Source organism: Drosophila elegans, unplaced genomic scaffold, assembly GCF_018152505.1.
Source record: "Drosophila elegans isolate 14027-0461.03 unplaced genomic scaffold, ASM1815250v1 contig_149, whole genome shotgun sequence".
NCBI classification, from domain to species: Eukaryota; Metazoa; Arthropoda; class Insecta; order Diptera; family Drosophilidae; genus Drosophila; species Drosophila elegans.
Genome location: NW_024545513.1, coordinates 16,958,275 through 16,974,143, shown reverse-complemented (window position 1 = coordinate 16,974,143; position 15,869 = coordinate 16,958,275). Strand labels below are relative to the sequence as shown.

The 15,869-nt window shown below is 38.0% G+C and overlaps 1 protein-coding gene across 1 annotated transcript; it reads right to left on the bottom strand.

Annotated features, from left to right (window-relative positions):
• Positions 1 to 2,821: 2,821 nt before the first annotated feature.
• On the bottom strand, positions 2,822 to 15,421 carry LOC108137676 (probable E3 ubiquitin-protein ligase IRF2BPL). Its single transcript, XM_017259532.2, has 4 exons — positions 14,008 to 15,421; positions 5,762 to 5,851; positions 4,521 to 5,155; positions 2,822 to 4,092 (listed from the first exon to the last, which is right to left on the bottom strand). The coding sequence occupies exons 1-4, from the start codon at positions 14,957 to 14,959 to the stop codon at positions 3,952 to 3,954; spliced, it is 1,818 nt and encodes a 605-aa protein (XP_017115021.1). The 5' UTR covers positions 14,960 to 15,421; the 3' UTR covers positions 2,822 to 3,951.
• Positions 15,422 to 15,869: the final 448 nt, after the last annotated feature.

Genomic DNA, 15,869 nt, shown 5'->3' with positions numbered 1-15,869 from the left:
CTGGTGGGCTTGGTTTCAGTGTTGGTAAACGTGCGGGCCAAAACAGTGCTGCAAACGATTGCGTAAATTAGAATTTTATTTTAAAATGGCGCAATTGTGTTAAGCTTAAACTTAAGCCAAAACTGTTTAGGTTTGCGTCAAGAAGAAATTTACATAAATGTTTACCTTTAAAAAAAAGGCACTTGCCAAAATATAAATCAAGTTCTCACGTAATATCAAAAAGTTGTAAAATTAAAAATTAAGAAAATTCAAAAATCAATTGCGCTTAATCATGTTAAATAATAAATTAAAACAAAGCAAAAATAATTATATTATTAGGGTTTGTTTCAATGAGAAGGTTTCCTAAAGTAATAAAAAAAAAACACATTTTCAACTACAGCCCACTAAGGAGATTTTAAAATTTGATGTTAATCCTATTAAAACTATATTCAAACTGGCGTATGCGCCTTTACTTGCAATATTTTTTGAAAACTTACCACCGTTTCGCAACAAGTAAATCTTAAAATAAAAAAAATCAAATAAGTCATTTTAAAATAGTATATATGTATACATAATAATACCTTTTCACAAGGCGAGAGGTTGGCTAATCACAACTTAATTTTTAAAAACGATTGCGGCTTTGGAAATTGTACCTTGTTAATCATAAAAAAGTAAGGTAACCTATTGGAAACCTAATGAAACCCGAAAGCAATTGTAAATACCAAAAAATATGGAGCATCTGAAAAGTAGGCAATACTTTTTGCAATCACTTTTTTAAATGGCAAGTAATCTTACTTTCTGCAATCTTAAAATTTCTCCAGGACCCCAGTGCATCCAGAAAATAGAACGACAAGGGTTTTTTCGATTTTGTATAGTATTTTTAATTGTTTTGCCCGTCATCAAAGTCCCCAATCAATTAATTAATCAATCAATTAATCGCTGCCAGCTGCCAGCTTCCGCTTCCGCTTCCAATTTGGAAATGGTTTCCGTGTTTGTGATCGCTTTTCATCCATTTCTCCGCTTAGTTGTACCACATACCACATATGTGTCGTTATCGTTAGTCGTTAAGTGTATATGTAGTATAAAGTTGATTGATACTCATGCTAAATCGAATCGACTTGGTTTTGCTTCGTTCAAAAAATGTTATAGGGTATGCAATACAATTACGTGATCGTTAGTTGACTTTAACATTTAGTTGACTGACATCAAACACACAAATATAGTTTATATTCCTTTTCTTTTCATTTTTTGTTTGCTTGTTTTAATATGTATGTACTCGTACTTATATAAGGTTGATGCATTATGCGATATCTGTATTATATTTAGATAGCACTACTGTTTTACACACACACGCACAAGGTTTACAAACGTTAGTTATTAGTTTAGTTTAGTTTTTTGTTGTAAAGAAAATTTCGATTAGTTTCCTTCTTAGACTTAGATTGCTAAAACGTTGGTATTGGCCTATTGTATGATTTCTTTATAAATTGTTTTGTTTTTTTTTTTTTTCATTTTTTTCTTTCGGTTTTTTAATTGTTTTTTTTTCCAATTGCAAACCTCATTTGTTTTCAAAGTGAGATCTTTTTTTGTGGATGTCCGAAGTGCTGGACGTGCTAAAGTTTTCTTAATTTCTTTGCTTTCCATTTTTCCATTTTCGTATTTCCGATTTCCAGGATTTCATGCTCTTCTTGTTGTTGTTCTTGCTAGGCTATATCACAAAATGTGTTTTTTCTTTATAATATTTTTATTTTTTTTTGCAACGCTCAATGGCAAACCAAGAACTTTAGGTTTAATGGACTAAGAACAAGGAATTATAACCTTAAGAAATCAAAGCAAACGGGGTTATTTTTGATTTACATGTTATATAGCTCTTATGTTTCTTCATTTTTTTTTTATTTGGAAGTTTAACTTACTGTTTTATTCCAATTGAAAATTGCCAATCGTTTAATGTTTCTATCGAATTGATGCAAAGATTTGCCATCTATACTATTGCAATAATAAAGTACTTGATTGTTTTGAAAAAATCCACATTCTCCGAAAACGAAACACAGATTGAATTGCTCTACTAAATATGAAGAAAAATGCTTTGGAACTACTCAAAAAATAGGTAAAGAACGTATTTGATTGATGTATTCAATAAATTTTTAAATGAAATCTACGATTTTCATTTATCGAATTGTTAAATATAGAAGAAAATCGTAGGAATTTGGCGAATTGAACACGATAATACGCCTGGCTAATAACGTCACTATATGTTTTATATGATGCCTGATTCGCTTTACATTTTCCTTTTATTTTTACTTTAATATTCGCTTTCCATTTAAATTTCCCTTTGTCACTAGTAAAAAACCCTCTAGTTGATTGTAATTGTTATAAATTAGTTTTGAATTGGAACTGCAAAAAGGACAGTTGGCATTGACGCAGTCCCACAAATCGCTTCTATTGGACACTTGCAAAAAGGATGTTTTGCTGGCTTACTTTCAAACCGATATCGAGTTTTGTTGTGCATTTTCCGATTGGTTGGTCCAGTGTTTGTGTGTTTCATACATTTTTGTAGTTCTTGCACCAGCGACATCGGCTATATACATCCTATATATATATATAGCTTAAAAACGTTTGCCAATCTGATACCATGATACCAAAGAGGAGTTGCGCCTAGATAAGACTGCTCTGCTACCTCGTTCCAAAACATATAGCTAAAATATAGCTAAAATTTTCAATGAGCAGCGAATGGTATTCGCTGCGGTTAAAAAGTCTATTTAAAATTCCACTGCAACTCCGATTTTGGTGTGTTGCCAGATGTTTTTTGCCGCCAATTTTGTGTTCAACATCAAATATATTTCTATATTATTAAATATATGTATATATTTATATTCCGATTATGTGGTATGCATACGTATGTACATTTCTTTAGCATAATAACTGTTTTTCTCTCTTTCTTTTCCATTCGTTTTTTCCATTGTGTTTTGTTTTAAATTAGTTAAACTTACAAAAAAAAAAAGAAGGTATTTATAAAAATAGAAATAATAAGTATATTAAAAAAAAAAACGTCAAAGTGTGAGGAAAAGGAGGGTAAAAAGTAGATGGTAAATTAGGCAACATTCATAGAAATAAATTAATTAATTAGTACAAACTAAACGTAACTTATCAATTAAATCGCTCGCCTACATAACAGAATCTATAGTTATCGTATAATATATAGGTTTTATGTATACTCGTATTAAAAAAAAGGATTTTAAATCTAATGCCAGCAAGTGTTTATTCCATTATTTGTGATTTGCCGCTTGCTTCTGCTACAAATAGGTTGATTTTAATTTATCTGTTTTGTAATCAAGAAATATTTCAATCTTCTCGCTTATTTTTTTTTTCGTTTCGGTAATCCCTTCTCACTTGGCTACGTATGCATTTTTGTTTTGGACAAGTTATTTTTCAACGCCCGCCCACAAGTATGCTACAAAAATGTTTTCCAACGCTCTCGTTTTTACATTAGTTTTTCTCATTTGCGAGCGTTTTGGTGTTTTTCTTTTCATTTTTTCTTTTTACTTATTTTTGCTTACGCCTACAAAATTGTGGTTTTGCTTTTACTTTTGCTGTTGTTGCTGTTGTTGTTGCTGGTGTTGTTGCTGGTGTTGTTGCTGGTGTTGTTGCTGGTGTTGTTGCTGTTGTTGTTTCTGTTGTTGTTGCTGTTGTTGTTGCTGTTGTTGTTGTTTGGTCGGTCGTCATGTACAAAGACAGAGCATTATATTCATGTCTGCTACTACTGCTGAGATGCCGCCGCCGCCGTCGTGGCCAAAAAAGTGTCAGTTGCTCCTTTAAATCCCCCAAATCTTAAATCACCAGTGACCCAACAGAGAGTGTGTCGAGAGAGTTGGACGCGAGATATTATCCAGGGGGGAAGTAGGGTGTTCACATCTCACATCTCACATCTCAAAAGTGCTCCAAAGCCCTGCGCAGCTTCTTACAGTAAAATGGACATTAAGACTCGCGCTCCTTCTTCACCTTCACCTCCTCGCCCAGGATGGTGGTGATCTCGCCCTGCATGAAGGCCCACGGTATCACCGAGTTGGCCAGCGGACAGCGATCGCCGCTGGGACAGTACACCTCGTTGCCGAGACCCTGTCGGTGAAAAGAAAAGGTTAGTTATCAATAAAAGATTCACCATGGAATTGAACAACTTCAATACAACACATTTTGCCAGCTTGTCAAAGAATATTTTAAAGTATTAAAAAACAAAGATTATTTAACAGTACTATAATAATTTTTAAAGTTTCAATGATCGCTTGGAATTAAATGTTTAAACAAATTATTTCAAATATTATTTATAAGTTCGTTAGTTTAACGAATAATTTCTAATGATATTTAAGGGTTTCTTTGAAGTTAAAACTAGCTAAAAATCAACTCATTTTCAGGTAAATAGTATATAATTTCTACTGAACAAACACAAACTCTTGCAAAAGTCTCTCATTTATACAAAAAAAATGTGCAATTTCATGATGGTAAATGTGTTGTGGTAGAAATAGCTTCAATAGTTCATGTGCACTCACATTCTGCCGTTTGATGCTCTCGCGGCTGCAGGGGAAGCAGAACTTGTGGTGGTTCACCGATGGGCATTGCACGAAGTGCGTGTCCTCCAATCGCTCCTGGCACAGGGTGCACTTGAGTGTGGCATTCTGGGCGGCCGCCGCCGCCGCTGCCGCTGCTGAATTTGATGCGGCACTGCTGCCCGGAGCTCCGCTGAGACCGCCGCCGCCCCCGCCCGTGGATCCGCCACCGCCGCTGGCCAAAGGTGTACCGCCGCCGCCCTGACTGCCGCTACTGCCGGGACCGGGATTCACGGCTCCGACGCTGCCATTGCTGCCGGATGGACCGCTACCGCCGGCCGGACTTCCATCGCCGCCCACCGAATTTGGCGCCATCGAGGCGGGACCTATGGCACCATTGCCTCCGCTTCCGGAGCCGGCATTGCCGCCCGGTCCGCCGCTGGTGCAGCTCAGCTGTCCGCCGTTGCCGCTCGGCCCGCCAAGGGGTCCGCCGGCGGCAGTTGCTCCGCCCGGCCCTCCACCTCCAAGGCCGCCGGCCACTACCGCCTGGCCGGGATTCGAGCCGCCCACCTCGGAGCTGGTGACGGTGGTGCTGGACACGTGCCGAGACCCGGATGAACGACGTCCCGACGAGGAACCTGCAAGGATTGCCAACGAAAATGATTTTGTTACTGACAAGTACATATAAATAAAATTCAATGTAATAACTAAAATAAATAGTAAATATCGTCATTATGTCAGTAGATCCCTGGAAAAACGTTATTACTAAATAACTTAGCGCCATTCAAACTTCACAAAAAATCCAAAGTTATAGAAAAGTCACTCACATCTCAGAGTTCTAAAATTAATAATTTAAGGGAATACCTTATACCAATAATTTTAAAGTATTTTAGCTCTTTAAAACTATGAACTCAAATAAAACTATAAAAACTTTCTAAACAATATTTTATGTTTTTTTTGCGTTTTCTTGTTCTCAAAGTTAACAAAACGTAGGACTCAAACTGTATCTTCATTGAGCCACTTTTCAACTTGAAAAAGATACATATATAAAAGATATATATATATATATACATATATTGATAACTATTTTGACGAATGAATAAATATTCGATTTCGCTAATGGATAAAAAAAAATGTTCATATTTAAAATATGTTTTGTAAAACTGTTTAATTTTTAATTTATGTGTATTTTGTGTTAGAATTCGAAATTAAAACCTCAACCGAAAGTGTAGATAAAAACTAACCCGAACTGTTCGGCGAGTGTACGCTGCGCGGTGGCAGCGGTCCCGAGGGCGGACTCGATCCATTGCGTCGACTGGCCGGGGACATGTGCTCTGCAATGGGAAGATGGTGTGGAATCAGATTAGAAATCGGCTTGAATGCATTGGAAAAAATAACAGCTTGTTTAATATATATTTTAAAGGTATTTATTCATGGTCAGGATTTACAGGATTTACAAATCTGAAAAAAGAGTTTAAAACAACTAAATTTTCCCTTGAGTCAAGTGCAACGTATGTACGAAGGGCCTTGGCCCCACTACGTAAACGTAAATGTATGCCGGACACACCCACTAACAACGTTCCCAAACAGTCAAGGTAAATAAATTAACTAGAGACATCCTATAATTTAAGCAACATTTTACTTCTACCAAATTATATCCAATTAACATTGACATAGACGGTTTTTTTTCTGACCAATTGAAATTTTATGATGTTTTTTTTTATTATGACTACAGGTTGCTTAATTTTATTGTATTATATATATTGTAATTTTTATATCAATTTCAATTGCTATCACATAGTGCTGTTTCTTGAAACCAACTGTGTGGGTGTGGTACAGTTGTAGATATTTTTGCAGAATTGGGCGAAGAACAAAACGTTTTCATTCAAGTTTTGCTTTCGATTTTTAATGCGACTGAACCAAACAAAAAATTAATCACATGCTTCTTCTTTTTCGTGCATTGCAAATAAAATTGTTGTTGCTTTTGGGGCAGTGTATTTTTGCTGTCTTGTTATTTTGTTTTTGTGTTTAAGGCTGTGTAATTTTAGAACTTGGCACGAAACATGTTTCTATAATTTTTGTTGTGTGTGTTTATTAACACGTATGTATATACCTATGTATATTTATGTACATTTTTACATAGACATATTACTTGGCAACGCCGGCTCAACAACAACAAGTTTCATTCACCGGCTGTCTAGCCATTGATTGTGACGTCACAGAGGCACGATTCGATTGCGTGTCATTCTTGTTCCACTGTGCAGCTCACACAGCTGTTTTTTTTTCTCTTTTGTTTTGTTGCTCTTGTTTCACCGTTTCTGCTTCTATTCTGCTTCTTATTTGGCAATGTGCCAGAAGCGAAACGAAATGAATGAGAATGGAACGAAACTAGTTCTGCGCATACGTCACACGAGAGGGAGAGGGAGAGAGAAGATGCAGGCCGGTTTTCTCCATTTCATTTTGTTATTTTTTTTTTTCTTGCATGCCAGCATGCAATAATGTGTATGTACACCAGACACGCACACACGGCATACATAAAGCTATTTGTTTTGACTGTTCTGCTTCTTCCTCTCCTTCTTCGTGTGCTTTTTGTTTCATATACAAATTTGCTCTCTGTTATGGCGCTGTTATATCGATGTTAACTCGTTGGCATTAAATTTGAATTTTGTGGGTTTCGTATGCAGTGCACGCGCACGCGTAGCTGCTTGATATTGAAAATAAAACAAAAAAAAAGCGGCAGAAGGTGGTACAACAAGCGAATGGAAGAAAAACGTATTTAATTTGTATGCCCCACGGGCCACGGCACATTGCTCAAATGTCGACGCTTGTCAGTTGCCGGCGGCGCACAGTGGGCTGCATACGAAATTAAGCTCACACATTTACCAGTGTGCTGTTATGTTTATTTATTTGATAAACTGTTGCTTCTCCTTATTGTTGGTTTTGCTTTTGCTAAATTGCTTACGCTGGCTAAATTGGCAAAAAAAAAAGTAAGAAGAAATCGCAAAAGAAGTCAAAAAAGGAGGCGAAAGGTAGAGGAGAGAAGACGTCGTGCATGTTGTGTGGCCCCAACACGTACATAGAGAAGTACGTGTGCGTGTGTATTTATAGCATTTGTTTATATTTTGCATGCAAGAGTTTAAGAACAACAGCAATAAATGCCAAATGCCCTCTCGCTCTTTTTCCCCCTATCCATTTTGCACCGCTGCAGTTGCACAGTTGCATGTGCGTGGCCCATTGAGAAGAATGCGAAGACAGCAAGCGTCAGAGCGAAATAGCAAGTCTTCCACATACAGTTGCAAGTGTGGCGCACAGTGGGTCAAATGCAATCAAAAGTGGAAAGAAATCAGTGTTAGTTTTATTTTAAGCCTAAATGCCACAAAAGTAATTAGAAAATGTTAATATTATATGCCAACTATATCATAAAACTCCCATGAGAACAATCGAAACATAACATATTGAAAAAATATTACTTATATATTTAATTGTTTTTTAATTAAATAATTCAGAATTACGCTTTTAAATTTATTAAAATCGGAAAAATTAGTATATCTTCAATGTTTTTAAACATATACGGACATAAATCGAAATTAAGATGTCTTTAAGAATATTTTCTTGAACAATATCTGCTTCCTTTCATGTTTTTAAAATGTAAGTTTAGTAGTTTGACTTACAAATACTAAGCGAATTACCCACTTAAATATCAGATTGCGTTCTAGATCATTAACAATTTCATAGAGCATTCCAATTCCAATGAACCACTGTAAACAATTTCAGTTTACTGCATTCGAAAATCACTTGACTGCAACTTCGTTGCAATCTATTTATGAAACGACTTTTTATTAACGCATATATGTATGTACATACACACACGTAATGCCATAGTACATATGTATGTATATGTATGAATGTAGATCCAGCCCCAGTGTTTATTTGTTTTTCATACATTGGGAGCCGAAAACAAACAAATTTGCGCGATCTCCGTTCTTAAAATCGAGTATAAAACTATTTATAGATTAGTTTACGTTTTCCGTTGAGCACATTTTGCCTGGGTATGGAATATTTATCGATATTCCACGTTTTTTTTTTCGCACTACTTTGCTAGAATGAATCATTTGACAATTTATTTCAAGTTATGAGCTGGAGAACCGGGGCGAGTACAAACAATAAATATTTATACATTGTTGTATATGAACAAAAAGAAACCATATTGTGTGTGTTTACATGTGGAATAGAAACTATTTCGCCTTCGAATGAATGAAAACAAATCGCACCACACCCAATAGGAGGGGTCACTCCCTCGCATCCTCCATTTTTCGCAACTCTATAAAACTTTTTTTCCGGGTATTGATATGAGATCAGGAATGGTTGGCGAGCTTATCGAAAACAGAACCGAAGGAATTTATGCGGTATTCAAGTTATTCGTTTCGTTTATTTCCAGTCCACTCATCAAAAAAAAAAAAAAAAAAAGCTAACAAATTTATAAAGAAAGATATTAAAAAAAATGTTTATTCAATAATTTTAAATAGGTTTTTATTGCTTATCAAAGCTTTGTTAATGGCACACTCTAAAATGATAAGAAGTTCGCCTTATTTGATAAGACTACACATTGTTAAACATAATCTAGGAATAGTGACAATAGGTAATAAGATTTACATTAAATAATCAATCTTTTTCGTTTAATATCCTAATTAATTAAATATAAGTAAGTAATAACAAATTGTTATGGTATTTAAAATATATAAATGGTAAAATATATAAATGCTAGCATTATGTATAGAAGTAACCAAATTTAAGTGCACGATAATAGATTATTTAAAAAAAAATTCAAACTGCATAATTTTTTAAAAATTATATTCGAAACCAGACTATTACATTACCTTTAACTACGTTTAAAATATGATCTGCATTATGAAAAGCATAGTCATCATCATGGACAATGATATACATATGTAAGTTTATTTAGCGATACGATATAATGGAAGATTGCTCTATATGGGTATAATTTCAAGTGGATCCAATCAGCGATTGGTTTCCGCACAAGCACATCTTCAAAGGCCCAAGAGAAAATCCAGCACTCGTCTATTTGTGTTTATTTAATGTAGACAACTTTAACAAAAAGCAGAAGATCTAATGAAAAATAAACAAATGTGTTGCAGGGCCCACTTAAATAAATCGACCGACGAAAAAAATAAAGCGACCCGGTACAACGCGACGCTATCAGTCAAATAGTCAGTTGGCCCTGGTTGATAAGATAGGCTGAAGACCCCGGTGGACGGCATCGTCGACCAGTCCACTTAACAATTAGATAAGATAAACAAAACAGCTGTGTGTATAAAGTATTAAAAGAGCGGCCAAGAGAGCAAACGAAAGTGGAATTTTAGTGAAAACTGAATTTTAAATGGAAACGAAGCGGTTTTATGTGTACCCTGTACTCGATCTTGCCCCCGGAATCCGTCTAGGTTATTTTTTCTTATCTCCAAGTCGGCGGCATTCTTGGTGATGGAAGGCGAGAAGGGGGCGGAAAAAAGAGCTTATCAACAGTCATAAAAATCAGGATGATCTTACTGAAAAGATCAAGAAACTGAACGACTTTTCACACTGTCCAAAAAAAGCTAAACAATTAAATATGTATATTAAAATATAATGATCAGTTCGTAGAAATACATACACATAATATCCATTAAATATGGAAGGGACGATTATGGTTTTCATAACTATGTCAAGATCACTAAGCTCAATTTCAATGATTATTTCACAAAGTTATGGTATTACTTGGAAAAACATTGTTTTATAGTATTTAACAGTAAAAAACTAAACTTAATAAAAAAAAACAAATTTATTATCATCAAATGGGGAATAAATTCCCCCAAACTGTTGATAAGTGAAGTAAATACGATGCCGACACCTATCCATCAATAATCGATCAGTAAAAAAAATCGACGATTGCATATCGTATCTGGCCTTTACCGACAACACTTAGGACGCTACTCTTTCCTTATATTTGTTCTGTGGGTCGCATGTTTTGGGGCTTAACTCCTTATCGAGCAGTTGTTTGCCTTATCAACTAACCACATGGTCGGGTTTGTGATATGATAAGATATGGTTGATGGCGCAATCTACGCCGATAAATTAATCGCTTATCACCACACTCACCAAGAGCAAGCCTTATTGACACTCTCCCAAAATGGCAAATAAAAAATGTAAGCTAAGCTTTAATTACCCTTACAAAGGTAAGTTATTTTGTCAAGAGGTCTATATTCATTCATCAGTTTCATAAAAATGTCTAAGCAAAATACTTTGGTTGGCTAAGAATAAATAAATGAATGTACCCTTTTGTTAGCAATTTTATGGATATCACAGTTATAAGCTAAATATTTTTAGAGGCACTTAAAATTTGATGAACAACAAATTAACTATTAACCAACAACTTATTTTTCACAAAGATCTTCATTGACAGGGTCACACTGTTAAGCTTCTGTATTTATTTATCGCCTGTTATTTTCGGGTGCAACAGGATAACTTTACAAATGAGTGCACCAATTAAAGCCATATTCGTGGTGATTGATTAAAATTCTTTACTTAACCCATTTCAAATTAATGGCACAACCCGGTGCTTTAGTTTTTGTACACTTTTAAAATTCCTAAGTGTAGAGATATTTCATATAAGAAAATCTAGCTGCTACCTTGAAGTTATGTTGTCTTCAATGTAAATCAATATATATTTTTGTGACCGCTACTGTATCTAATCGACAGCGAAGACGCTGTTTCACGTGTTTTAACGGTTAACAGCGGCCATGCACTCCAAATAGCCATCTCGCTCGCACTTGCTGCAACTGCAGCTGCACTGAGCACGCAATGTCTAATTATGAAACAGGGAGAGGGATGGAGATGCTGCAGCTGCAGCTACACTCCTTACGCTTTACTTTCCTACCGCCAAAGGGAAGACACGAACAAATTCCTGGCGAACGCATTGGAATGGTCAGTCAGTCAATGCATACACACGAACTAGATACACACACACACACTTAGCCGGCAACACGAAGAGCTGAATGAAACGAAACGAAAAAGGGGGTGTGAAGTGGGCGAAAGAGGGGAGTAGGTGGCGAGGGGGTGGCGCGCGCACGTTGCCGTTCCATTTCATACATATACATACATTTGTACAATTTTTCTCTGTACACCGAGAAAAAGTTTGTTATATTTTTAGTAGATACACAAACGCAATATATATGTACATGTGTATATACCCAATTGGACTTTTTTTTTTTTGGTAATGAAACGAATACACTCAGGAAGGAAGAAACAGAAGCGTAACGTAAATACAAAACAACATGCGAAATTGGCACAGTGGGTGTTAATTGGCAAATTCCAAAAATGTGTGCATAAATGGAGTGTATTTTGACAACTTCTTAAAAAAAGGAAAAGCTAAACCTTTAGTCTGTGGAATTTCGTTCATAAACTATAGTGTTCATTTTCGATAGCCCCTTTTTATTTTCAATAAATGTAAATGTTCTAATCGTTATAGTTAATAAAACAAGCTTTGTATGTTTGTTTCCATTTGACAAATTTTTGAATAATTAAGAAAAAAAAACAAATTCTTAACAATTTTATGCAAACACAAAGATTTTAACTTTTTTTTCGATTTGTTCTTTTTAAAATTTGTAGAATAGGCCCCACTGTTTGATGACGGCATCGGTGTGGGCAAAAAGTTTTTTTTTCATCTCGTTTTGGGAGTGTTTTTTTCTTTTTGTTACTGTCACTGCAGTTCGTTCCGTAATTCGTATACCAACTAAAATTTATCTACACCCTGGTTCGTTTGTAGGTGTGTGTGTGCAACTTGTTATCGCATAGCGTAGCGGAGAAACAGCAGAAGAAGCAGCAGCGAAAACCAAAACAAGTTTAATGACGTTTTGCGCGCGCAGCCAAGAAAAAAACACACCAGCACTCAAACACAAGCACACACGAAACCAGTTTGGAAAGAGGAGAGCAACAGTGAGAAAGAGGGAGAAAGGACGAGCCAGAACATTACAACGTCAGCGTCGACGATTTTTGCACGTCTCTGTTTTCATTACATTTTGCGGCTCTTTTTTTGTGTGTGTTTTTTTTATTTATTTTTTTTGCCATTACGACGGTTACGTACGTGCATGTAAGCGAACACGTAGCTATGTATGTATACGTGTAGTATATGTATTTTCACTATATATTGGCATGTGCGCATGCCTTTTAATGGCAAGGGTTGGCAGCCCCTTATTTTGTCGAAGGGTTGCAAAATGCGTTTCTAGGATATTTGTGTGTGTGTCACACATACACACACAAACACACAGCATCGGGAAGAGATAAGACCCTGCTGATAAGAAAAAAACGTTATCTAATCGGAATACCCCGCTTATCACCCATACTCTACACTAGTAGATTCTTGCTTCTTCTTCTTCGTCTTTCCAGGAGAGATAAGAAGCAGGCAATCACGCCGTTTCACTCTGGCCTGAATATCTGTATGTGTGCCAGTTTGGCTGCCCTGTGCCTTATCTGTATAGCTGCCTCCCCTTCACCCACGCCCTCCTCCATTCCCGTCAAACAAGAGCGGGACAGACAGCTCTCTCACCCTCTACCACGATCGCAGGCTTTTTGTCTCCCTTGGCCGCCCAAAACGGTAAACAAATACAGTGAGCGCTAGCTAATTAATGGCGGCGATTTAAGCAATTTCTTAGCGTTTCTAGGAAAATAATTGAAAATTAAAAGCCCACAGCAAGCCTTAAAACTCCCAGTAAACCTTATCACTATCATTTTGATAGCATTTTTAAACAAACAAATGATTCTCTTTAACCACAAATGTTTAAATAATTTACATATATACGCAGGTTTTAACGGAATTTTGCAACTCAAAGAAAAACTCTAAAAGACAACGAGACCCCAAGGATTTGCCTTTCTAATGTTCTTATTGGTATCTAACACCTTTCCTATTCCTAGAAAACCATAATTATCATTTACACGAATCTGAACTGATCCATTCCTTTGAAAAAGATTTTTGTAGTAGTGGACTTTGATTGTTATCAGTAATTCTTCAACTAGTGTTTACTGTAACTTGATAATAACCTGATTGATTATAGTTCCTTCAGAGTAGGGCCAACTAAAAGTTCCCTCAGTCTGAGAATTACTATCACTCTATTTTTGTTTCCACTGGTGATTTGATAACTAAAACAGATAGGAGAATCCATCATTATTATTGATAGGGGATTATCCCATACTTTTTTGAATTGACTTTGATATTGTAAACTGTAATGATAGTAACTTACTATATTAACTTTAAAATTAATATATTCACAACCAAAGTTTTTAAAAATGCTCTTGTTATGATATTTTTCGGATCCCTTTAAAAGAGTTGTTGGCCCCTAGTTACTACTGTTAAACGAGAGTTTTCTCTTGCTTATTAGTTTCTTATACGATCGTTTAATGGGTATTTTGATGGCCAAGACGACTTGACCGTTTTGTTTACCTGCTTTGAAGGTCGATGCATCGAAGCTGGGCGCTCTGACGGGCTGATTTTTATCCCTCAGCCCGCTCAGCTGCCGTTCGGGAACATAGCTGACCGCTGCGGGCAGGGACTCGCCTCGGGTCAACGGCGGTCTACCGGCGCCGCCCGTGGGATCGTCCATGGCGCTGCGCTTGACTCCGGGCGGACCGCCGGTCCCGGCGCCAGACAGGGGCGCTGCTCCGCCATCGGGTGCGAGACCGTGCGCCGACTGCTGCTGCTGCTGGGCCACATCCACGTCGACGTCCTCGCTGGGCGGTCGCTTAAGATTGACGGACAGGGCGGGCGGTAGATTGCTCCCTTGGCCGCTTCCGGCTGTGGGTACGCCACCTCCAGGGCCGCCTCCGCCCACGCCACGCGTTGCATTTGGCGGCAGGTGGTGGGGCGTCATATGTGAAATCCTCACCGGACGCACACCGCCGCCGGGAGCATCTTCCAGCTTAACGGGATAGTCCAGGGGCGGCCCGATGCGTGGCACGGGCATTTGATAGGGCATCTGATGATGATGATGGGCGGCGGCAGCTGCTGCGGCGGCCACGGCCGAGCCGAGTGATAGTGGCCCCGGTCCGCCCGCACCCGATGGGCCTGGACCGCCACCGCCGGGCGGAACACCGCCGCGATGGGAGCCCGGTCCTGGTCCCGGAACTGGGCCCACTTGTAACTGTTGTTGCTGCTGCTGGAGCACCACGGCTGCGGCGGCGGCCACTTCGCCGTTCTCGTGCGAACGCTGCTGTTTGCTGGCGGGATGGAGACGCTTCATTTGGCGGGCGGCGTCCAGCACCGCCTCGATGCGATCGGCGCCCTCGTAATTGACGCAACCGCGGCATACGGCCTCTGAAAAGTCATTGATCATCGCCCACGGCATTCGGGGCAGGTCGCACAAATAGCAGTGCTGCCTTTTCGTTTGCAGCGACATCCTGGAAACTGGAACCTGGATTTCTGCCTAGATGTGGGGAGGGGGGGATCTCTCTGGAAATCGCTGGTGCTGTGTGTGCACTCACTGGAATGGCTAACTGTTATATTCTTGCTTTGCTTTTTTTTATTTCTTTTTCTAGTGTGTTGCTGTGTTTTCCTTAGCTTTTGTTATTCATGTTTTCATATTGATTTTCGCACACGCACACACACGCGCGCACGCATTTTTCACCGCGCTTCACCCGAAAAAAATTCACTAATGTTTTCTATTGCGCTGCGCTGCTCATACACACACCAACAACACACACTTGACAAGCGCGAGAGCCCGCGCGCGCGAGAGAGAGAGGTGAGAGAGCGGGACACGTACACGTACGACGCCAAAAACGTGGAGGAAATGGAAATACAAAAACGAACGGGAGAACGAGCGACGCAGCGTATAACGGAAAAGTCAACCGGACGCCACAAAACTCGCGGATAGAGTGACCTTGGAGATAACGTGCGAATATACCTGAGGGGCTGGCTCGAACACACTAAAAAATCCGCTTCAATAAGCCAAATATACTAAAGAAATACCATAAAATTGTATTATAGCATGGTGATGAACCATAAATTGGGACGTTTGTAGAATTATACCGCCGACCCAAACCTTTGCAAATAAATTCGGTTTGAATTGATAAACCGTGAAATTTAAAAACCAAAGTAATGAGATTTGTTCATTTATATATATTTATACGCTAACTATGTTTTACTCAAGCTACACGTACATATATATAAACACTTAGGGTTATTTGTTTCATACTTCTTAATTTAAATATCTGGACAAATTGCAGTATTAATTCACTAGTAGCAGAGACTAAAACCGCTAACCGATATAACCGATAAAACAATTTCGTACCAGAAAACCGTTACAAAAA